The sequence below is a fragment of the Aythya fuligula genome, chromosome 2 (genome assembly GCF_009819795.1).
Source record: "Aythya fuligula isolate bAytFul2 chromosome 2, bAytFul2.pri, whole genome shotgun sequence".
NCBI classification, from domain to species: Eukaryota; Metazoa; Chordata; class Aves; order Anseriformes; family Anatidae; genus Aythya; species Aythya fuligula.
Window position 1 is genome coordinate 123,746,923 of NC_045560.1, and position 25,895 is coordinate 123,772,817.

A 25,895-nucleotide genomic window follows, 5' to 3' on the forward strand; every position below is an offset into this window, starting at 1 on the left:
AGATGTGGAAAGAACAACTTCTGATGGGAGCATGAGGGAACCAACTGGAAATCTTTAGAAAGGCACCCCTATACTGAAGTGAATAAATGTGAAATAAGGCCCCAAGATCCCTCAAGTCATATAGAAACCTGGCTATGACTGAGCCACCTGCCCTCCCTCAGGAACCACTAAAGCATAGGGGACAAACATACAGACCTATGGATACCTGCCTGACATGCCCTTCTTTAGCATTTAAAATTATATGCTGACATGCCCAGGAATGCTTGGATGTTTATAAACTTAAAAGGTGAGGTACCAAACACTTAATACACTTAGAATCAGCTCCTTGTTATATGGGAGGAGCAGCATTTTATGATAAATGTGTTAAAGTACACAAACCATAACCCAACTCATTTTATAAAACCTTGCAGCACTTCTGTAAAATTTTACTTGCCCATACATTAGCTGCACAGAGCAGACTTTATTATTAGCCATTTCTTGTAGAGGATTCTCCAAACTGGTAAAACGATAAAATGTTCCTATCTGAGTAGAGGTTTAAGTAACAGCTAAATTAAATCTTTGCATTAATAGTATTCATAAAAAGGCAGATGGGAGCAGAAAATGTTGCAATGAAGAATATGGAATGAGATGAGATCACAGCATCAGTCTGTCCTTTGTAGATCTGGACAATGATCACAGAGCCAGATTGGATTAGTGAAACCTATTTACCAGAAGTTCAGAGCAGTTGCATGAAGCTGAAAGGCAGTCAGGAGAGAGAGGTGGAAAATGCACCAGATTTACAGCTGCAGCGACGAAAATTTAGAAGTTTTCACCACCGTGATTTCATCCAAATGTGAGTACATCGGAACTATAATGCTGGGCGCGGTGTTGTCTTTTGGATGGAAGGAGGGTTTTATCCTTAGAGAAACCTTTGAAAGGAGCAGCTCATCTGTCTGTTCTGCTTGCGCCGCGCTGCGCTGCCAGCTCGGTGCTCGCTGCTTCTTTCTGGAGCTAATCCATGCAGGTGCTTCGACATTGTGGCTGTGTAAAATCCTCGCACAGGCAAAATTGGGAGAGATCTGGAGTCAGTGTTCGTGTACCTATGAGGTAATTGCTAAAGTGACAGCTTGCAACTGTGTGGCTATTCTGTGTGATAGAAAAGAAAATGAAGTTCTGTGAGCAGTTAGCAGCTCAGATGAACTGGGTGAACTGCATGAATGTGGAATTTAAGTCTGCTGGCTCAATAAGTGGAACATTTCCAAAGCCATGCCCTCGAAATGAATGCATGATTAACATTAATTGCTTGTAATGAAGAGTAAGAACCGGACAAAGCCTAGTCTGCATTTGATTGAACAAATTAGTTTAAACTCAATAGCTGCATATTTCAGCAACAAGAAAAAGAAAGCAGGTAAAAGCAGGGAAAACAAATTGTGGGGCCAGATCTGATCTTTACTTGCAAGCTGCAAGCCTGAGCTCTCAGCTGCTTAATTTCAGAATGTAAGTGGAAATGACAAAGTGAACCATCATTGTAATTGTTTTTGTTGCCTGAAATCTGGACTGTACATACAAACAGCCTCTTGCAGGCAAATCCAGAAACGGCATCTGCAAGAATTCAGCCATGCCTCCCTGCTCCTGCTCCCTGCAGAAAAATCATGTTTGCAGGGAGAGTCCCGCAACCCCACTGTTTTCATTGCTGCCATTGTATTCCTGTGCAAGTGGGTCACTCGCGTCTACCTCCGCAATTCACTCTTCTTTCAATGGCTATTCAAGTAATTGCATGTTTGCTGGTGCTGTGACTTCCCTTTCATGCCTTCCCTTTCTTCAGCCCATGTGAGCCATTTGCCACGTATGCTGGCAAATGACAGGCAGCAAGTGAGTCAGTCTGTGGATCGTACGCACTCTGAAAATAGGCAAATTTATTACCATTAAGTACATTAGTGCACGGTTCATCGTGCACCAGCCTGGTGCCAATAACAGCACAACAGTACTCACTTCTGGAAGAAATACGTATAAACTGTACTCCTCACACTGGGCAGTAGAATGCCAGAGACATGAAGGTGATTCTTTGTGTCACTAAACTTTTCTGCACTTGAGTTTAATTAAAGTGCTTTGTCTGTGAACAATGAATGATTGTACTCCTCACACAGTGCAATACCAGCAGTAAAGGTTCAGCTTCAAAAGCAAGTTACAACACATTCACAGAAAAAGAAAAAAAGAAAAAATAATTTAAAAAAAAAATTGTGCTTGTACAATTTTCACCCCATGCTTGCCTTGTTTTAAAATATAAAACTACTCATGCAGGAGAAGGCAGTAGGGATCCTTGAGGATACCACCCCATTCAAAACAGGCTGTGATCAGGCTGATGGCTGAGCACACTAACTCTATGCACACAGATAACTCGCTTGTGATAGGTGTGTGAGCACCCTGTGCCTCAGCAGGTTGCTAGCAGGGGACTTGGACAAGATTTATCACCTCCTTTGTTAGCATCCTGCTTAACTATGGGCAGAGCTTGGCCAAAATGCTGTTTCTGTCTAATGGGGTCCTAATGCTCAGTACTTGTATCCTCACTGTGGTGTCTGAACTGGTGGTCTGGTTTTCAGTGGTGGCTGCAGATGCTCAGCTTTGCAGAAAATCAGACCACCCATCTGAAGTGGGGATTTCAGGTCTGGATCCATGAAAGTACCTGAACAGTGAGCTACCGAAAGCTGTGATCCCCAGACCTGCGGGCTACTGGCTGTAGGCACTAAGACTCCTGGTTTGCCTAGATTCCTCCACTAAAATTGCCAGAATGCCTGGATTCCTGTGATTGAGCACCTACACACTCCGGGGCTGGCGACTTCCCTGTGTGCAAGGGAGAAATCCTGGGATGCCACGAGTCATTGCTGGCATCGTCCTGCACGGCCAGGGGCGCCTCTTAAACAAATGCAGGCTGTGTGGGAAGAGTGATTCTGGTCCCATGGCCAGCTTGTCTTGCACCACAGCCCTGAAAGCTGCTCAGTTTTCCTTCACACCATCCAAGGAGAGGCCGTAGCATGGGCAGCAGTGCCCAGCACTGTGGAGGCCACCGCTGCTGTAGTAGGCCCAGGTCCTTCAGGACCGCACCTCATCGCCTTAAGGCAGGAACTCAGATTCGCAGCAGTAGTGAGAAGCCTTGGGCCAACTCCAGCTGCTTCCACATCTTCCAAAGTCTCCACAGACATGAACGCATAGCAAAGATGAGCAGTGCTGCTCCTGGATGCCAAAAATGTAAAGGCAAAGTCAGCTGGAGAGCGAGAGTCACGTGCGACTCCCTAACAAACCTTCCTGACGCTTCAAGGCCTTTGGGCTATAAATGGAGCCTGAATGGGAAGCCTCCCTTCACATGCCTTGCCCACAGGGTCAGCATTTAGAATTAAAGTTAAACCTGGCTCCAAATTTTTCAAGTTTTTGTAGACTCCCTTCTGTATCCAGCTGCTAAATCCTGTAGCCATAACTCCCGTATCCTGCATACAGGGGAGGGTAATAATTCTAACGTGCAAAGAGTAGGATACAACAAGAGTTGGGAGAATAACTGAGTTTTCCAGGTCTCAAGTCAAACTGGAACAAGAAGTGTTCAACCAATTTTCACTTTATCCAAAAAAGACCATCCAAACCCAGTCACTTCCGTGTGAGTGCAATGACCAGTCAAAAGCCTGGCTGATGATCCTCATTTCTCATGTGTCCTGTGGCTAGTGTTTCTGTTTTGCCTATGATTTTGGTGTCTTCATGGGTTTAAGAAACCAAATGGAGAAAAACTTAAAGCAAAATGCTGCATCAACTTAAAGTACTGAATGGGTCATTTTGTGGCTGAAAAAAAAAAAAAAAAAAAAAAAAAAAAAAGGAACAGATGTAGCACAAATGTTATTTGGACATAATGTGATAAAACTGAAATTTCTTCATGAAGTGATTTGAGCTTTTTGGAAAAAAAATAAATCTGTATTTAAATAAAGTGATCGACCTCTCCAAAGTCAGTGTAGATACTAGCCATGGTTGAAGCTTGCTGGATGGAAGGAGAAGCTCAGTTTCTCCTAACACCAAAGAGCCCCTATCCCAAATATCATTAGACAGCAGGCCAGGACACAGCCTCCTATAGGAAAAGGTCACATATTGATTCCTCCTGGAAACCCATGGGAAAGTGCAGACATTTGGGAAGGCTCTTGCCCTGTGCCCACAGATGTCTGCATTGTATAGCTAGAAAATGGTCTCTGAGGTGACGTTTAAAAAAATACTTTATTTTGGGTTGTTTCAGCTGGAATCCCCCTTAAACCCTCTTTTTCTCCCCTCCCCACCATGCCATTCTTTTGGAGGCATGTCAGAGGTGTATTTGACCTAATCTCACTGGTGTAGCACAGCTACAGCACCACGAAGTAATGAGAAGTGGCTTTATAAGACTGAAAGAAGGTGAGGTTTTGTTGTTGTGGTGGTGTTTTTTTGTTTTTTGTTTTTTTTTTGTTTTGTTTTGTTTTTTTTTTGTTTGTTTTTGTTTTTGTTTTTTTTTTGTTGTTGTTTTTTTTCATTTCCCCCAATAATAGCAGTTATTATCCAACACCAGCTGTCTCCAGCCCTTATCTTTTCTATGTCCCCATCATGGGGGCTAAGAGAAGAGCTGACATGCACAGAGCCACCAGACCAGTGTCAAACACCATGGGCCTCTTTGGAGGCTCTCTCCCAGCTTGTGCCCCCCTGCAGCAGGTCAGGAAACCTACCTGAGGTGAGGGTCGCTGCTGGTCTCCTAACACTTCACCCCAAACAGAGCAGTGCCCATTTCCACCCCAAACCAGCAAGATCCTCACCAGCATCTTCAATGGACACCACCGTTGCGTGCTACTTGGGCATGTCTGCCTCCACCCCACCCTGACCGTTTTTCTGTTGTTCTTTTCACAGCATGTAGTCCTGCCCGGAGGAGAGCCAAAAGTACGCAGCACATCCTAACCAAGAGTGTAAGAAAAATTTCTCTCCCTCTCTCTTTGTTTTGTTTGTTTGTTTTCATTCTACTTGGCTAAGCTTATCTTTCAAAATGCCATGGAGAAATGGGAAGCAGATCGTTCAGGGCAAAGAAGTTCAGCAGTGTCTGATGCAGAGAACGAGAAAAGGAAGTTCCTATAAAGCTACAGATGATTTAATCTGTATATACAGACTATTACAGAATTACTTTGAAACTCCTCAAAAAAAAAAAAAAAAAAAAGGTCTTTGTGCAGAGCTATTCAAAATGAACATAGCTTATCAACACGGGTCATCTGAGGGATTCACGGACTTAACTCTTATCCATAAAGCACTAATAATAATGCCAGAGGGACAGGCAGGAAAGAAAAACAAGCAAATCATAGCAACACATACACACATAAACCAAGGAGCCAGTACCACATTACACAGAGAATTTGGGAGGAAAACCTCAAGCGATGGGCTGTAACCTCCAGTCAAAAAAATGACTCCAAGGGAGCCATGGGAGGATGCTTGTCCCTTGGTCCTGGTGGCACAGGGTCAACCTGGCACCTAAACACCTCAGCAGCTTACATCTGTGTATGGTTTTCTCCTCTCTCTCCATTCCTACCATCCAGCACAGTGCTCGCCCCTGCTTTGGGCAGAAAAATGCCTAAACACAGCCCTATGCTATGCAGTCTCAGTTTTCTTCTCCTCATTCCCTGCTTTCCCTTCACTGAATGGGTGACTTGTGTTCATTGCAGTTCTCCTCAATAGGTCTCTACGTATTTTTGTCCCTGATTATATCTGCTGGGCATTATTATTAAATAAATAGTAATAACAGCATTAGTAAAAGATCTGAACACTGAGAAAATGTTTTCCAAGTTTAGACAGTTTGACACATCAGTTTCATTTGAGTTTTCTTGTCTTCAGAGCCAATTTTCCTTTCTTAAACCCAGTTAGCCTATTCACGACCCCTTCCATCATCCTTTTATTGCAGTTCTGTCTTGTAGGCATGACAGCCCTGCTTTCTCTTGTCCATGTTAAAGCACAAGCTTTAAGACTCTTCTGTCAAAGTGTTTCTTCTCATTACAGACACAGGTAGTTCTCTAGCACTTTGTTGAAAGATTTTGCTCCATGGTCTTTCCTCTTCCCATGCTCTATCCAACTTACCAGCCTGATCCCCATTTGTAGATGCCCTTCTCTTTATAGTCCAGATTCCCTAATCTCCCCACAGCACCACGGGTCCCCCTGCTTACCACATGTACCCATGCACTGCGAAAAAACTTGCCATATTTGCTCCCATCCCCTCTCCCGGTTATTAAAGCAGATCACAGAACCCAAATACTTCATAGGATACTGAAGTGGACCCCAATAAGAGTCAGGAATATTCCAGTGTTTTTGACTAAAAACCACGAATGTGTGTATTTTCTCAGTTTGTAAAAATATTATTTTCACCCAGTCACTCAGGCTGAGGTTTTGAAGTGACTCTTCGACCCAAATGAGGATGAAATTCAGTGTCCCAGTGTTGCTCAAAATAAGCTGTTTTTAGAAACATTTTTTTTTTATTTGCTATGCTCTAACATATGTTGTCACATAATGTAAAAAGAGCATAAAAGCCCAAACAAAAAGTGAACTGTTTTAATAAGGCAGAATGCTTAGACAGTGGGTTTTTTTGTTTGTTTGTTTGTTTTTGACAAAATAAATACTTTTCCAACCAAATGCCCAGATTTCCTCTAATCAGAACTTTCTCATAAACCTATTCAGCTGGATAATTTTCAGCTAGCTCTCATCAAAATCTAGGGCAACCGTATGCCTGTTATGATGTCTAAAAACTCAGCAGAAAATTGTTTCTGCCACGTAGGGGGCCTCTAATATTTAATTTGGGTTGGGTCAGCTGTTGTACTCAGCACTACATTCACAAAGGTCTAAGAAAACAAGAGAGGAAAGTCCCTATTTTGTTGCTGTATTTTGGTATGATTTTCTTTTTCCTTTGGGGCTTTCCTGACCCCAATTAGAGATATCCTTTGACTGGCTCTTAGTCATGATGCACACAGCATCATATTAGCTGCAGGAGCACCAAGCCTAAGGAATGGTCTGCAGATCCAGATAAGCAAGGCTTGCAAACCAATGCAATTTGGACAGTCAGCTCTTTGAGTTGTGCATTCCTCTTTTTCAGTGTGATGCAGCTGCTGATGTGCAACCATTCAAATAAATTGCACCTAGTGGAATGTAGACGCCTGTGAGGAAGTTGTGATTACCAATTTCTATACCCACACTAACGTAGCAGTATGATTATTTATTTTTCACTTTTACTTCTGCACCTGCAGTCAGTGCTGTAGAAATGCCTCAGCTAACTTGAGAGCTTCTGCTCTGGTGATTGCAGTGGATGCACAACTTTAATCCTAGAGGAGGGCTAAAATAGCAAGCAACGTGGACATCTGCCAGACTTTTTTTTCACGGCAGAAATACTCAAGCAGTGTAGCACTGAGTGAGTTAACATTCAGATGGCTGACCTAAGGTAACTTCCATGACATTTGAGAATTCATCCCAAAAGCACAATCATAGCAGTAGAAGGGTGAAAGGGAGAAGCACCTTCTTTTGTAAAATTATTTCAGCAATATTGTTATTTGCAGTTCCTCTTGTCCTATTAAAAGTTCTTCCCAGTGACAATAGATCCTTTCTTTTGATTTCCATGCACTCCTATCCCCCAAGTATTGTGATTACAACTCTAAAAACACTCTTGATGACAGTACCTGAATACTTTGCAGAAAGCTGGCAAATCCCTCTGTGTATGCTAGTGCTGCCACATTAAAAATTAGATCAGCATTAGACCATCAAAAAAGAGCTTAACTCCAAAAACCTGACATTTCCTCTATAAACAATCACCTCATAGCCCAGCCTCTGAGCTTTGAAGTTTTACCCAAACCCAGATGTTTAATTGGCCCCTTCTGGGGGACTTTTGTTCCAGAAGTGCTGATGGGGTTGCTGCAGCAGCCTCCGCACTGTCCTACAACGCTCCTGAGTCCTCTGTGTCCTCTGTGTAACACCAGCAGGTGTGCAAGGCCTCAGTGCCCTCATGTGCATGTCCACATTAAAAAATAAAAATAATTTTAAAAAAAGACATTTTATTGAGCTCTGAATTCAGAGTCAGCATTCTGCAAACAGAATGAAGTGTGCAAATAACATAGAGGTTTAAGTCAGTAATTATTTCAAGAGCAGTTTACTAATTCGGCAGAGTTTGGGTGACTCTGCCATTCACACAAGATTTAAATTTCCTAGTGCATTTAGAAAAGAAAAGTGACTTCTAGCTGATCCTTCTGCCTTACCCTAAGTACCCTACAGAAATGTCAGCTCCACTTTAGATCAAAAGTGTGCTGCAGCAGGTTTAGTTTCCTGACCTAGATAAGTCTGTATGTATTACAGTAATGGGTGAGGTAGCCAAAGACACAGTGAAGTCTCAAATTAGGAGTTAAGAAACTCCCAAAGTGTACTATAGCCAAATGCTGCGAACAGGCAAGTTCACTGAGGTGGTGCTGCTGTCCCTGACTGTAATGGCAAACAGCACTGAAAGTTGCTTGAAGGAGTTCTGGCACTCCTGATATAGCATGTCACAAGAGACCTTGAGAACGCAGATAACGTGCCTAAATAATTCCTGCTATTTACGGAGTTCAAACTAAGTATCATCCCTTGCAATGCACAGGCAGATTGTTAAGTTTCAGGTCAGTTGTGGTTTACACTGATCAAACAAGCCACTTTCAGGACTAGAGACTGCTGCAGCCCGCATCCTACTTACCAAAAATGTTCTTTCCATGACCATGCAAAAGCAGCGACCTCAGGTGCCTGGCTAGGAGAGGGCTGCAGAAATTTTCAGCCACACACCAAACACGACAAAGTGTGAGCAAGAGCTAAATGATGGAGCAGCAAGAGGAGGCCTCCCACCACCAGCAGCCCCCCCATTCCTGAGTTTTGGGCAGGATGGCGTGGCCCAGCCCTGCCAAGCAGTGCCAGATTGCTGGTCAGGAGAGCCAGACCCCACCTGCTGCACATGCCTGACTTCAAGGACACCAGCAGGCCCTTTGGCTTTACCTTAGCACCGGGCATGACCTTAAGTAGCTTACAGAGAAGGGACTGCGCTAGGCTGCCTGCCGAGATCCACCCAACTAGAAGAAAACCCCTCTTAGGTCTCGGATTAGGGCTTGCTGGCCTCACCAGCCCTTTGCAGCAGCATTTCTGCCTGCTGTCAGTCTGTTCCTGCTCCTTGTCCTGCTGGTCACGAGTATCCAGAGCAGACTGCTGGAGATACAAGCAATCTAAAAAAGTAAAAAGTGGTCAGGTTTGGGCTTTTATTTTATTCCTGTTTGGGGAAACATCTGTTTGCATGTGTTTTTAATCTGCGAGAAGGTTCACAAACACAGAATATTGCACATTAACAGTACACTGAATTCAAATTTATTTCAAGAAAATGAACGATTTTATGAACGCAAGGGGATGTGCCTGAGGGCTGTCTTGTTTTTACCTGGAGTGTTTGTTAGAAGGCAGACTAGTGGGTGGAATGAGGCCTTTCCCATGTCAATAGCAGGTGAGACAGGAGAGGCCTGAAGAGATTGCATTTTTAATTCATGCTGCATGCCCAAACTGACTGCCCAAAATATGATGCAATAAGAAATTAAAGCTAAGCTGACTCAGAGGGGTATCCTGAATCAGTATAAGATAACGAGGGCCACACTTCGTTCCCTTGAAACAAATGCAGGAAGCTGCAGCTCAGCACCTGGGTCCCCAAGGGAACACACCTGATTTTTCCATGCTTTGTGTTTCTCAAGCTCAGAGTCAGAAACCAAACAAGATAAATCCCACCCCAGTCCCCACCAAACATGTTGACAGGAAAGCGGTCAGAAGAGCAAGCAGCACACTGCTCCCAGCCAAGGCTGCTCCATCAGGACTCTGACAGCAGACCCCCTTTTGGCCTACAGAGGTGGCCGTGTCCCAGCCTGGCTCTAACAGGAGGTTTTTGCCTCTTCCCTGCAGGTGATAGCGGTGTCTGACTGTCAGCCCCACCACAGTAATCTCCACCAAATGTTCTACAGAGAAGAGGAGGTGCAGGGTTTGGGCCGCCTGCGGGGCGGGCAGCAGGGACCCTGCACCGCCATGCATGGTAAGTCCTCAGAAGTGGCTTCACCGCCTTCTCTGTCTCCACTGCTTCGGAACATTTCTAGGTGTTGCAATCTTCTAGTCTGCAGTGAAGCAGACATTTTGTTATGTAGAGAAAGGGTACTTCCATGCTTAAAACACTCGGTGGAATTTATGAGATAAAGACCACATCATTGGAGAGCTCTGCTCCCTGCAAGAGCAACCTAATAAAGCAGCACTTGCTTTATTCAAAGTTATAAACTCTCCCTTTCCAAGAGCTGACAGTATTGCAGCGATGATAGATTGCTTATAACTGAGCTTGCCTGACTCATCTTATTATGTAAGATCCCTGTTCAGTTGCTTAAAATTTGCCAAAACATAATCATTCGGGATGAAATTTTAGATTCTGGATGTCAGCCATGGACCTGATTTTCTTTTTTTTTTTTTTTTTTCAACCAAAACTTGTTCATCATATTTGTGAGAACCCATGAAGGAGAAAATAGAGTTTGCCAATGCAAAAAAAAAAAAAAAAAAAAACAAACAAGAAAATGCATAAACATAAACAGACTGGTCGTTCAGTTCCCTCAGTGCTGATGTGTTATGCTTGGAAGGAGGAAGCTGGAGCAGGGCCATAACGTTTGGCATGGGGTGGCCTTTTAATCAAAAACACACCTTTTGCTCTCCCATGAAAAACCACCCAGATGCAGCCAAGCTAAAAGACTTTGAAAAATCCCATATGGCACATGTTTGGTAGAGACATAGGAAGTTCAGCTGTTAAAAGCTGCTAAATATGTAAAGCAGATCCCACCATGAACGAGCATGTTCTTCACACCAGCCCTCTGCAACTGCACGGTGTGTAAGGCACCTGATCTGAGCACAGAGTGGGCAAGAGCAGGGCCTGGGAAACTGGGAAGGGACAAACTGAGATTGGGACTGTGGGGAAAGATCTGAAACCAGGAAAGGAGCCAGGACATGGCTCAACAAAGAGCTGGGGCTGAGAAGTTGGAGGAGGGTTGGAGAAGGAATGTGTGGGACTGGCTGGGAGGCAGTGGGTGGCACGGAGGGACTGGGGGAGAAAGAAGAGGCTTGTGGTGTCTGTTGTGAGGGGAAGCAAAGGGGGAAAGAGACCAGGTAGGCACCAATGGGAGAAAGCATGCAGGCCAATTTCACCAGGAGCAGCTGTTCAGGACACTAGAGCTCCTCTAGGGCTACCTTAGCTTGTGTAGTGTAATGAGGACATGTGTAGGATCCTGGCACAGAAAGTGCTCAGAGAACGCAGTGGGACATCTCCAAGTTCCTGAAAAAGCTTCTTAAGCTCTGTCCATCACTGCCAACAGGTTCCTCAGCGGTGCACATCACCTAACACAGCTGATATGTCCCCTGTTTTCTGGGTGCCCATTTCACAATTCAGACTCTGATACCCAGGAGCACTCATTTCTAGCTGCCACAAAAAGCAGTACTTTGACTGCAAACCATGCTGGATTCTGCTCAATTCCTCTGAAAACTGCATCCCAGGAACCTGTAATCTTAAACTCAGTACTCTTTGTTTCCCTAGTACAGGGAAAAGCCAGCAGGCTATGAAGCTGGTGGATTTTTTTTTTTAATGTTTGAGCAGATGTTAACTGCAGTGATCAGCAATACAGAAAAGCACATAAAAATGAATAGTCTAGCCTTTAGAGGATTCACTAGTGGGAAAACTCGGTACCATCTACTGAATAATAAAAGCTGAGGATGAATAACTACTTTCTGAGTGAACACTCTCTATATGGTGCACTGAATGGGGCAGAACAATCTGTGGAAAAATGGTTTCTGGTCACAAATTAGAGCCTGAATCTCAATGGCTAGATCTCTGGGGAATAAAATAACCGTGGTCCAGTTCTGGTGCTTCATAACTTTTGATCACCTGACTACAAATTTAGCATTTTAAGGAGAGAAAAGCAGAAGTGTTTGCAAATATTTGTATGAAAATAAAAATAGCTCTTTGCTATGATCAAAGGATCATAGAACAGTTTGGGTTGGATGATGTGCTACAGCTTCTGGTTTCAGTATGCTTTGTACTAACAAATATCTACACACAGAATGAGGTGCCATGAAAGAGTGCAGAAAGGTTTCTGCAGCTGTTTCTCAACAGCTGAGAGCCAGCCTAATGGGTTATAAAGTGATATATATATATTTGTCCTAGGATGTACATCATCTGTTTGCATTAATCTCTACAAATGTGCCCTCTACATAAATTTCAACCCTCAAAAACAACCTTCAACATCCTTAATGGGAATAGTTCTGGCTTTGGTGTTTTCCAGGCTTGCTTCATAGCCAATTATTGTTGAGTATTAAGCAGACTTCAGATTTGATAAAGCACAAATTGAAATCTGGGTAATAGAACAAACAGTTAAATTTTCATAGTAAGCTAAAAATGTGCAAAGAGTAAAAGAGTACAGATGAGAGCATCAGCATGCTTATTGCTAGCATTAGAAATGCTGTACAAATATCAAGGCATAAGGACAGTCCGTACTAGCATGGAGCAGGTCAGGGGTCAGGGCCAGAACAGTAAACTCCTGACAGGCCTCAAAGCTGTGCTTTGCTTCACAGGGTGGATAGATTAAATATATATGTGTATAAATGTGTTTATTCTATAGGAAAGAAGTACTCAGCTTTGTGGAGGCACTCATTTTGGAAATATAGGGCAAAGTCAGAGTAAAAGGTGTGGAGCAACCCTTGTCCCATGCTTGGCCATCCATAGCACCTTCTGGAAGTGGCATTCACATTGCACCCAGCCACCCCTGTCCTGACGAGCACTTACCAAATTGAAGCCGTGGGGACTTACTTTTGCTTAAATATTTTGCAAAAGTTGACCAGAGCATTTTCTATATCTAATAGGAGGGGGATGCTGAATGGAAGAATCAGACAATATAAGAGCAAACAAACAAATAAACAATATATATATATATTGTTTATGTGTATTGTTTGTAAATGGTAATATTTATATAGATTATATATTGTAACTAACTATATATGTTATCTATAATGGGAATATTAGCTGAAGCACTGGTGCCTGGAGCCACTTTCCCAATACTGTTAGTAACCTAACACACAAGATGAGAGAAAGTAATTGAATTAAACTTTGACGTGAGGGATACAGTTAGGTACCTAATGGAATTACTGGCGGGGGAGAGCAGCAGGAGAGAAGCTAGTTAAGATATTTATCTCGGTCAGCTATTGCCCCCAGAAGGACAAGACATTTTTGACTGTTAACTCACGCTGGAGACAGTGCTATAAGCAGCATCTCTGCTATTTCTGAGGTTTCCAGTCATTATTTATATTTCCTTGGTAACAGCAGTTGTGAATAATATTGTATCTTCTATCTTGGTGAGTCCTGGTGTTTCTGTATGTCTGTGCTCTTCCCTTACTTGAATACCACTTTTAAAAAAGAGCAGGCACCTAAAAATGGCCAGGAATGAAAAGAAAGAGGGGAAAAAAAAAAAAAAAAAAAAGAAAAAAAGAGAGAGAGAGAGATCCACATCATTCCCACAGCCAAATGGGAGGATTTGGCTCTGTGAGAAAAAAAAATCTGGAATCCCTTCTTCATTTCTTTCCTTGGCACAACAAGCAGGAATGTCAGTGAGCATTTACATGGGGAGAAGGCCTTGGCTGAGCACTCGCCTGTAATTGCAAGCTAACCTCCAAGCTCGAGGACAGCAGAGGGAGGTCCCACTCAGCCAGAGGCAGACAGAAAGGTTAAAATCCTTCCCTGTGGTGGGGTGGATGTCACACACATCGCTGTCCGAGTAAGAATAATTCCTTGGGTCAACCCAGAAGGGAGAATGACTCCCTGCTCCTAGACAGGGCAAACCTGGTGGGGAGATCAAGGGTACACAAAAATTGTGTTAGCAGAAGGGTGCTTTTAACATAAGCTGTGCCAGTGGGATAACTACTGATAATGCCCTGTTTCTCATGCTTTGCAGTGGGAATAACTGAACGAGAGTCATCCAAGTCCTGTAATCACCAGTCAGATAGAAAAACTTTGGTAAGTGAATACAGCAAGACCGACTGCCACTGCCTGATGCGTATTAAAACCTGGTACCTGTTAACATGTCCCACATTAACAGAGTGGCAGCCTGTGGCAGCACTTGTAGGGCTTCTTTAAGGCTTTGAGACAGGCTTGATGCCAGGGGCTACCCAGCTGGGAGCAGGAGCTGGCACAGGAGAGATGCCCCTCCTGAACCAAGGACATGCTGTGGGATGGAGGCAGGCCGGTACCTGCATGGTCAGCCCTGGCAGGACTTGGGAGGAATTAGCCTCGTGCTCCTCAGGAAACCTCATCAATTGGGAAAAGATGTGTTTCTAAGATGGAACAAGTGTCAAATAATTCACACACTCCAAAACGTAATGCTGAAAAGTTGATCAGATCAATCACAAAGGTCAATACAGAGTCAACAGGAAATCATCATATAGAACCTGAAAATTTGTCATCATACATAATCTGAAAATTTGTTCAGTAGGAGGGACAAAATGTTTTGGTTCAGAATGATTCAGCTTTGCTAAAATATTTTCCTCCTCTTTTTCTTGCAAACACAATTTTCAAACACAATTTTCAAATTTTCAAAACATTCTAGAAAAACTAGATTTTCAAACAGAAAATAGTCCTTTGAAAAGTTTCTGACCAACACTAGACTAAGCTACAGAAACTTTATGGCTTCAAATGCTCTTTGTATGGCTACAATATACCAGCTAGCTGTTAGCTGGCCTACGCTCAAGGAAAATGACCAGTATTTAAGGATGGTCAGAATTAACAGCATTAATTTTATTAATGTGATGAAACTAATTACACCTACCAGCAGTTAACCTGGTTGAATTTCAAAGAATATTTGCAAAAGTAATTTCAAACAGCTTAAAGTCTTGGGATTCTTTCAGAGCACACCTAAAAGTTCAGGGGAAACACTTATAAAGGCTCAAGAAATTGTGATGGTTGGGAAAGCAGCCGTAGACATGACCTGAACAAAAGAAGCCAGGCATAAAAACTAAGGAATAAAAAGGTCTGCTAACCTTCCACATTTTTGGGGAGGTGTAAGTCCTGCTTATACAGCTGCTGTGCTGAAACTAGTGAGACCGTTCATGTGAGTAAAATGGTTGTGTGGGCAAGGACACAGCAGTCAGGTCCTTAACCTGCTTTTTCTTGCTAAGAGATTTACAGCATGCATTCATTTTCCTTAAAAAAATAATTAAAAATAAAAGCCTCTTTCCTCAGACTAACTCAGGTTCCCACTCAGCAGTGCTGTTACTTTTCCCCCAGCAGCCCCCGTCATCATTAGCCATCCCCATCACAGCGAAGCCGGCGGCTCTCACGGGCTCCCCCATGGATGACCACCCGCTCGCAGACGAGTGAGTCTCATCCCCATCCCCATCCCCATCCCCATCCCCATCCCCGTCTCCATCCCCGTCTCCCAGTGAAGCCGCGCGTGGGCACTGCCCGGTGGGGAGGGAACGGGTGACGCGGTGACACCCCCCAGGCAGGCACGGCTTTACCGGGACCACAAGGAATTCCTCAGCCACAGATCTCTGAATCACAGCTGTAAAACCTCCTCAAAGAAAACCTGCTTCTTCCCAAAGGGAGGGAGACAGTGGCTGAAGAACACATTGATGACACTGTTAACCATGGCTATTGTACAGCCACCCTGGTGTCAGCTACAGTTCTGTCACTAGAAAAAAAAAATACATCTAAATCCAAAATTTAACTATTTCCCCCTATGTAGTCTATAATATTGGTCCTAAGGCAGTTCGGAAAATGTAATTAAGTTGCCATTTTGTCTCTGGAGTGTAATTAAGGAACAGTTTGACCATGGTATAAATGCATCTCATCAGTAGATGGTTAACCCAGAAATGGATCTGGGTGGCATTTGAGCTCATTGTCACAGCATCATGGGGACACCCATACCTTTGGGAACGGGCAGCCCATGGGTTTCAGTGGCTGGTCATCATAGAGACAGAAAGAGGGCCCCAGAGTGCTTTATTCCAGCCCTCCTGTGCTTTATTTGCCAGCCACAGGCAGCGCTTGAGGAAGATGGCAGAGTACGACCTGACCCTGCCACCAGGAGCAGAAGCATCTCTACCACTGACAGGAGGAAACCTGTGCGGGACGCCCAGCCTGCTGAGGAAGATGTGGATGAAGCACAAGAAGAAGTCGGAGTACCTGGGGGCAACAAACAGTGCCTTTGAGGCAGACTGACAAGTCTTGGCATCTCTCAGAAAGACAAAAGTTTCTTTAGCCAGGACAAGGTGCTCTAGGATTGATAAGGGAACAGATACAGCACAGCTCCCCCAGGAAAATGATATCCTTTTCATTACTTGATGCCATTGCCTCAGAATCGTAGGAGAAAGGCTAACTAAGGTAAAAATGGTGTGTGATGCAGCGTGCTAGCCTTTCCTTGTTGCAATACACTAGAACCCCAAGTATCCCACTAGATGTACGTCTTGACTCAATGATGCTGACACTACTGCTGACCTATTGTACACATCCTATCTGAATCAGCTCAGACTCACAACAGGAGAAGCCTGCTAAGATGTTTGTGTGTTCCTGCAAGGTTACGGTTCTGTTTTTGTTACTGAGTGCCATTGAGTGCCAGGGGTTTGCTCGTTGTGTACCACTGCTTGCCCTCTTCCTCTTCTCATATCCTTTCTTCTGAGAAAGGAGACAAAAACTGCATCTTACTACTTGCTTGGTTAAATGACGTATGTTACACATCTTTTTTTCTTCAGTTTTGATGTTTCAAGACAGGAGTAAAAGATGCAAAAAAATTTAAAGAAAAGATGAGTCAGAACTGAGCAAGTTTGCAAATACAGATTTACCAAACTTTGCCACATGGCAAGTCACTGGTGCTTTAAAGTGCCCTGCCAGTTCAAATTATGAGCTTCTGAATAACCTCAAGAAATACTTTCTTCCACTGAACCTGCTTATTAAGTCAGTAACTTGCGTTCTACCTGTGTGGTACAGAACATTTTCCTAAGTGTGCAAAATGCTAGTAGAAAAGAAAATACATAAATGATGCAAGTAGACAACTAAATGTGAGATATTTGCATATACCAGACCTTTGCTTATGAGCTGGTGGATTCAATGGAATCCCCTACCCCCATTTTTTTTTTTTCAAACTTAGAAATTGCTGATCATGGTCCCTTGGCTTTCCTCAAAAAAAAAAAAAAAAAAAAAAAAAAAGTAATACAAAAAATGTCGCCAGAATTACAGGCAACATTATATTAGTCAGGAACAATACTTGTCTCACATAAGTGCTACCCTGGTCATTGTACAAGAGTTTGGTTTGCTGAAATACACAATTTTAAATATAAAATTGGAGAAACTATGGCTCCTGCAGCTCATAGCAGTCATGATTTCTGTGATCTAACTGCCAGTGCTCCAAAGCATAAATGAATGGGTGGCCACCGATGCACCGCAGGTGTGAATGGTATGACTGCAGCCAGCAGTTTAACTGCAGCTACATCTCCTTCCCTTCCTTCCACAACTACCCAAGTAATTTCTGCACTTGTGGCATCTGCCGACTTCATCCACTGCTTGTGTTAAGATATCTTCAGCTTGGGCTTTGAAAAAAGGTATTCCCAGTTTCTCTTCCAGTGGAGAACTGAGAGAGCCTGGGATTACAGCCTACAGAGGTGCAGGCTTGGGCAGCGATCCACCGCCAAAGGCCACCAAATCAGAAGTACCAAGGCACAGCCCAGGCAGGACAGAAAGGCTGCAAAAGCAACCAGGTCCATTGGCTTTGGGGTGAGCAGGATGGAGAGGTACACAGGAAAGGTTCACAGCTTGACAACCTGAGAAACCAAGGTCTGTGTGATGTGAAACCTTTCAGCTGGAGCCTGACCCACTGCCCACCTGCAATAGTCTGGACAGTGTAACCCTGCCAACATCAGGTCCTCTGTGGCTGAACTGAGCTGGAGCCATCCCCAGTTTTTTCCTGAAATGTGTTTTTACAAATATCACAAATCACACTATCCCCTCCCCTGCCCCCAGCCCTGCCACTGGCCTTGGCCTTGCTGGCACATGCTATTTTTATGTGAATAGGTAAACCTAGTGCATCCAGTGGGACTGTTTGCTTGTACAGCAACACATACGTTCAAGGAGTAGGGAGAACACTAATAACAAGACTTATTCCCTAAGCAAAACAAAAATAAAAAGCAGAAAAACAGAGGGAAATGACCATTTGCTGCATTTGGGGTAATTAACACTGAGCACTTGTAGCTTATGTGGCCTGGAGAGTTCAGTCCAGGGCAGCAAGAGTTTTGTCTGTTGGGAGCTGTACCTTAGTATTTCATTCTGTTAATTAATAGCTTTAAGCAGTATGAGGATGGAGAAGAGACGGTTAATGTTTCTACATAAAATTTGCTGTATCTTGAAATGTGTATTTATGGTTTCCTTATTTATTTAATTTATAATTTGTGTCTGAGAAGGATTTGCAAGATGCATAATTAATTCCTCTGTATCCCAGGAACTGCTGTGAAGATTTCTTGTATTGTAGTAGATACCTATTTTATTGATTCAAATAAAATACATCCTGTTCATACAAAAAAATAAAAGAAACACGTAGCATGTGGTAAGATATGGATCTTTGTGACTTCAAAGCTTTTTGGAAGGCTTTTGTGAGAAATGAAGGCAGGTTTTGTCATACTGAAGAACATGCATATCTGATGGCAAAAATCCAAGGTTTGTTCCCCCACAGGAAGAGCCCTTAATTACGTGTTTGTGAACGGTCCCAGTACTGTACTGGTAGAAAACCCACACATTTTTATTAGATACTCAGAGAAAAGCCCTGGCACAGCCAGGCATTAGACATCACACATATGTTTACTCATCTGACCAGAAGAGCACTATGGACAATGACGTCTCATCTCCTTGTGGCCCTGGGAGGTGAGCAGTGTCGCCTCCCTCCCACCCATCACATAAGAGCACCAAGACAGAGACTCCTCGAGGGTAATTAAGGCCCTAGAAAAAAATAAAATCAAGTACTCTCTATTTTCAGTCCTACCAGTTGGCAGCAAAATCACTCAGCTTACCTTAAACAGAACATGGCCTTCAGAAAGCGTAGGCTGAACCACGGAAGGCACAACACAAGGCCCAACATGAGGTGGGTGGCACAGGGACACTGGAACTGGAGGAGCTGACTGAGGACTGTGAGGGGAAAGACCTTGAGAAACAGCAAGGAAAGAAAACACATGGTGTTGGCATCCTTCACCAACCTGGACTTTGCAAACCCTGTCCCTCAGAGGAGGACTTGTCCCCTCAGCTCTCATGAGAAGGCACAACTCTTCTGCTGCTTTGGTTATGGACAGTCTACGTTCAGAACAACCAAGGCAGGAGTGTACCCTTGGTGGGTACCCACACTGTGGGGCTCTGCACGATGTTTTTGCAGGCAGTGGGAGAACAGCCTGGCCTCTGCTGGGAATTCCACCACGAATGCCTGACCTTCAGCCATCCCCTAAAAACAGCAGTGTGGCTCAGGCTCAGGATGTGGACGTGCAGTATCATTTCCAGATGAGCCTGTGCAGAAAACAATGTTGGGTCAGCTCCAGCCCAGCACCAGAAAAATGTGAAATGGTGATCACGACATAAGTGAACTGTACCATTTCGCACAGAGCTCACAGCATCGCTGCTGGCACTGCCTGGCACATGCACCTTGTCACACTTTGTAACATCTATGGGAAGATGCATTTTTCAGACACGTTTCTTGTCATTTTAGGGTTTTGTGGTTCCCCAGCACTACAGAGAGACTAACTGGGGCACGGACATGACTGAAATAGACTGTGTGAGGATAGTTTACCATGTTTAGCATCACACTTGCAGTAATTTGTATTTCATTTCCAAAAATAGTTCTTAATTTATTCTCATCACTTCAAAACATCTTTGTGACAGAGCAACTCCTTAAAATATCCATCATTTATTTGCATGCCACTTTATTTAAATAAACTGTAGTGAATTTAAAGTTAGACTACTATACAGAATAATTCCTACTGATGCATGAAAAAATCTCAGATATGTTTTGCCTGCCTTTCTTCCCCTTTTGCACTCAGGTCCTGTAGCAAAGAGGTTTGCTCAATGGGCTGCTCACAGACACATCTCTGTTTTGGGGAATAACATATACTTTTTACAGATATCATTTATAATGCAAATGTCAGCATTTGCATGACAAATTTCACATCTCTGAGTTACCCAGCCAGAAAAGATACAATATCATGACTCATGTACATAAACAAAAGTGGAACAAGTCAGATTTCTCAGATGAAATCCCTACTCAGAAAGCTATAAGCAAACTCCACAAATGATACAGATGCCAAATAGCCATGCATACCCTATGAGAGATTTAAAAATTTCAACATGAACTCTGTAGAGTTAGTGTGTAAGTGAGTGGTTTGACTCTATATGGTGTTAAAAATTTTTTTTATTTTTTTTTTTAAGTGGCAGAACTATAATTTCAATTAAGGGGCACAGAGATCAATAAATTAAAGTGCTCAGGAGGAAAAAAGAGATGAATATTTAATAAAGTTAGATGAAGAAGAAAAAAAAAAAAAACACCTAGCAGCCGAGTTCAAAGAAGAACAAATCAGCTTGAAAACGATGGACATGTGAAGGATGTCCCTCCACTCAGTGATCAGGTTGGATTCACCACAAATACAGTTATCATTTTTAGCAGCCTCATAAACAAGCCCAATGTAGAGGCAGGTGAACAGGCACAGGCACCCCGACGGTCAGGCCCTGTGCCCGCAGCATCACCTGCCTCGCAGTTTACTCCACTTTATTTTAAACGAACATTTTCCTACTTGCACAGTCACGTTTTGCATAGCATCAGAATAGCCAAAAGGCAGCACACAGTCGGTTTGCCCACCGCTCCCTTTTTGGGGGAAGAATGCACGCTGGACCGTAAAGCAGAAGAGACATGCAAAAGGCCCCGAGGCGTGCCCAGTCCTTCCCCTGTGCACCTGAGAGGGCACTTCTGGGTGATGCCAGCCCTCGGCACGGTCATGCCTGCTTGGGCACAGCCGCGCCGAGAGCTGACACTGCAAAACGCAGCGCTGCTGCTGCTGCTGCTGCTGCTGCCGCCGCCGCCACGCCAAGGAGAGCAAGGTGGAGGTCAGGAAGCAACGCCGCCGCCGTCAAAGCAGTCGTCCCAGCAACGAGGACTGCGAAACAAAACAAAATTATGAAGCTTCTGCTTCATAAGTTACCGGGCACTTCAGCCGGGAAGTTGTGCTAATCCTAGTGAGGCTGTATTCAGCTGTTCAATGGCACAGAAAGTCTTGCAAGGAATTTTTTTGGACTAAAGAAAACTTTTCCTGTGAAAAATGCAACTCTGCTTTATAACTCCATTCCAGAGCCTTCATAACATTGGATATCTGACATCTGTTCTTGTGAAGTAGGAGGCAAGTAGGTTTTCCAACAGATTTGAAGCAAGTTGGCAAAAGATTTGTCTATAGCAAACCCTTAAAAATTGGGTTAATCAGCACTCTGACTCTTTCAATGCCTGTTTTTTTAATTGAGACAGTAACACCAAAAACCAAAGCTTAGCTAATCATTTTTAATTGCTTACATCATAAATAGAAATATGTAGAAATATCAAGCTATTTAGCTGACTACAGCATGTGTGAGGTGGGTTATCCCATCAGTGGGAGAGATGAAAAAAATAAATAAATAAATAAAATAATAAGAAATAAGCCTCTAATCATTCTCCTCCCTGGATAGACTCTTTGAAAGAGAAACTGAAGTGGTCCCCAGGACTGGATAAACAACCAGAGGAGATATTTGGAAAAGTTTCCCAGCCTCTCAATACTAGTACACTGGGGTGGTTGCGTCTCTGGTGAGGCCCTCACAGGGCATCTGGTCTCAAAGCAGGAGGCAGAGATGCATGGAGGCCCTGTGGTACCTCAGGTGGTGCCTTTTTACTCCTGCCTGCCCCAAAGGACACGAGACAAGCTCCTGTGGTGTGGTAGAGGAGTCGCCCAAGCTGCACCTTGCAAAGCAGCTACGGTCTGGTTGCCACCGCTTTGGCACCTGCATCACCCCACATCCACCTTGCCGGCTTGAAACCTCCTTGCCTTGAAAAAGTCAGAGGTCCAAATCACACCCAAATAACAGGGCTGAAGCCTTCAGTGCTGACTACTAATAAAAGAGAAAAGGGAGGTTCAGAAATCTGGGAATAAACATTCACACACCATTCCCCCTGGCCTGCTGCCTGCTGATTCAATACCTTCATAGGCAGGGCTGAGCGGTGCCATCTGGGGCAGAGCAGGCATTCGGCTGCCAGCAGGGCTGGGACAGTGCTGCTGGGACTTTCCATGAAGTCAGGTATTCTTGGAAATACCTCGAGATGACTCGGATACATCCTTCCTCCAGTGTCTGACAGGCAAAAGAGCCAAACCCTGTGCTCTGCAAGCTGCTTTTTGATGCACTAGAATAAAGAATTTAACTGAAGTTTGGGGTGAAGCTGGAGGTAAATGAGGTTGTGGTGGCACTTTTCTGGCTGCTCCCAGCTCATTTCAGCCCATTGGAACAGGAATCGATCTTTTTCCACTTGTATCAAGCCTAAATAGGGGGTTTTACATCACTGTCCAGCTTCTGTGTGGTAAAAAGGTTTTGGGGAAAGACGGGGCACTGGCACTCCTCAACAGGCAGACCCACAACGAGCATTTTGGAGCCACAGCACAGAGGTGCTGTCACTTCAGCATGCCGCTGATCTTGTGCAGTTAGCTCTGGAGATCCAAACTGAATATTATCCTTTTTTTCTCATCCTATCATAGTCCTACCTTGCACCCTTATAGTGATTTTTTTTTCTCCTTAACTCCTGTAAATTTGTGACTGCTCAAGCAGGGCCAGCTCCAGGCACCTCTGCAGCACGTGCCTTCACTAAGGCATCCATGGTCTCAAGCAGCAGAGTTAGCACCAGGACCGAGCCTCAAGACCTAACAACTCACCTGTGTGTTATTTACAGTGATGGATCTCAGCCCTGCACTGCAGATAACTCCAGTTTTCCCCTTGGCTCTGGCACTGGCCTCCCCAAAAGTATGATACCGAACAGCCTGGACCCCATTTCCCACTTTTCCCCAGCCTGTGGCACAAAAGCCCTGGAACAAGCAGCACATTTTACACGTCCCCCGACGCAATTAGCCACACGCTGTCAGCGGCGGGGCCGCATTGTCAGCCCCAGCTGGATGCAGCTAAGCTGATTTGTCCGGGCTGGCAAAACTCCTCTTTTACAGGCCACGGTCTGAGGATGAGCCGATGAGGGCCCGCCACGGCCCTGCCTGCCCCAGCCTGGCAGACATGGACCCAGGAGGGCTGTGCTGCTTTCTCATGATGGAGCAGGAGGAGGTGGGCACCGGAGGAGACCCCATGCTGGAGGTCTCCTTCTCAGCCAAGCCAGGAAAACTTTCATGCCAGCACCGCGGGCCAGTATTTGCAAACTGCACACCACACAAACACAGGCGTAAGCACTGCTCGGTGCTGGCCAGGCGAAAATGCCTGCGCTGTTGTAAGCGTCGGAAAGGGCACAAAGGGAGCGACAACTCGGCACCCATGGGGCGCTCCGTGCCCAGCCCGTGCGCCTTCTCTGAAGGGCGCCGTCAGGAGCGAGGTGGTATTAGCAACAAAAAGGGGGGAGAGAAGAAAAAGCTTTTTCCCCTTCCCGCCAAAAATTATGCGGCAGCAGGTCCGCGGAGTGTCTGCCAGATGACCTGCTTGTCACACTCCTAATTGCTTCCCATCTGGTGTCTGGAGTACACAAAGCCTGGCCGTTTGCCAGCGCAGGGCGAGGCACAAACTGGCCTACTTCTGGTGCTGCGGGCCCTCCAGACACCGCCGAGGCTCGCTCCCTTCCCCTTCCGTATGGCTCGGGAGAAGATGGCATTCACTTGTAAATCGCGGGCCGCGGATGCACCCGGCTGCCCTGCCGCTGCTTTGTATCTGTGTAGGAGTATGGTCCTTCTGCAACCAGCTTTCTGGGTGTTGGTTGGGTTTTCTGTTTTCTTTCTATTATATATATATTTTTTATTTTTAATTCTTATTTTTATTTAATGCCTACTGCTGTACCCGCAGAAAACTGAGCAAGCAGTCCTTGCCCTGTGGGACAGACCACTGGAAAGCAGTGCACACAACACGTAGTACAGAGTGATGTAGAGCTATGCTGGCCATGCAACCACCAAACATCACTTTTACCAGCAGAGCAGCTAAGATTGAGCAATAGTAAGCGAGGATGCTAATGCCGAGTAAGTAGCATTCTCCCACCCTGAAAGACAAAAGCGCCTGTTCCCCTCAGACTTTGGCACAGGACAGTGACAGGAGGGCATCACTGCCAGCCGACACACAGCCCGTGCCCATCATGCTTGTGCTAAGGCCAATAACATCCATCTTCTCAGTAGTCAGAGGCTACGAAGCCACAGAAACACAGGAATCGGGTAAACAATCCTGGGATCTCTCTAAAAATAAATCCACATAGAAGAAACCTGAATCTCTGTAAAAGGTAGTAGCAGGAAGACAAAATTCATTTTGTAATAGCAGTAGCATCGCTGGGGGCATGCAGTCTAACAGCAGGAAACACTAGAGGAGTACTCTGAAAAAAACAAACAAACAAACAAACAAAAAAACCAGCAATGAAGCAGAAGAGAAAATGAAATTCAACGACCCAACCAATCCAGGCTGATGTTGCAGAATGGCATATTGCACATCTGTTACTCCAGACACAAACAGAAGCTGCTGCAGTGATGTTTCTCCGTAACCACAGAGGTGTAACACAGCGGGTACAAGCACTCAGATTTTTACTTTATGCAAAACTGCAACATTAGGGCTAAATGTCCAAAGCTGCTCCTAACACACGCTAGCAGGACTACAAGGGCCCTATTGTTCCCCCCAGGCTGCAGGGCGAGCGTCCAGCCCACTGGAGGGACAGGCTGTCCTCCCGGGGAAGCCACACAGACCAGGTGTGCTGCAGCTCCAAGAGGGACCAACCTTTTGGCTCAGCTGGCACGGGAACAGTAACCCACAGCTCCCTAATGAAAGTAAGCATTTAAGCCTGCAAAGCTTAAGCTTATCCAAGGTCAAGGAAACTTAAGAAAAAAATTTAAGTGAGGCCAAGCATTAGGAGACAGTAGTATGTTTACTGCCTCTGTGCTGAACCTGTACCAGAATGCTTGCCACAAAACTAGATGCCAGAATCAATTCCAGATTCAGAATATTTGTTGTTTGCATTGTGTAGGTGGAGCTTGGTCACATGCATGGTGCCGCTGTGGTCATGCCGGCATCCAGTGTTAAGGCTCTTCTTTCACGAAGCTTGATTCACTCACAATGCTGTGTCAATTGTAATTTGGTACAACACCAGAGGAGTTATTCTCGTGTAAAACCAGACTAGTAGCAGTATGAACTGGGCTCGTTCTCACTATTCTATTCCTTAAAAGACTGTTTCTTACAAATACAGCCAGGCCCTCAAGTAAAGCTTTCAGAAACTCTGTGTATAACCAAACAGTGTTGTGGCATACTCCAAGTTTGGCTGTCCGTCTGCCCCGGTTACTTTCACTGAGCAAGGTCAACTCAGGAAAGACAGATTCGCCAGCCACATCCTTAGAGAGGCTTCACTCTCATCTACCTGTGCTTTGCCCCAATTTCCACCAGCCACAAGTGTGCCTACCTTGCTTATCCCAGGCAATGGAAAACTTCATGTGGTGCCAGGAATTGGACTTGATGATCTTTATGGGTCCCTTCCAACTCGGGATTTTCTATGATTCTATGAAATATGAGCAGGTCTGCAGGACATTCACAGTGGTCTGGCTATCACAGCCCCAGTAAAAGTCACCCTGTTTGCTAA

At 44.6% G+C, this 25,895-nt stretch overlaps 1 protein-coding gene across 1 annotated transcript; it reads left to right on the forward strand.

The window, feature by feature from the left end:
- The first annotated feature begins 765 nt into the window (after positions 1-765).
- Positions 766-16,270, forward strand: VXN (vexin). The gene is made up of 6 exons (XM_032180693.1): positions 766-832; positions 4,882-4,937; positions 9,946-10,072; positions 14,010-14,071; positions 15,341-15,426; positions 16,084-16,270. The coding sequence occupies exons 1-6, from the start codon at positions 766-768 to the stop codon at positions 16,268-16,270; spliced, it is 585 nt and encodes a 194-aa protein (XP_032036584.1).
- The last annotated feature ends 9,625 nt before the right edge of the window (positions 16,271-25,895 follow it).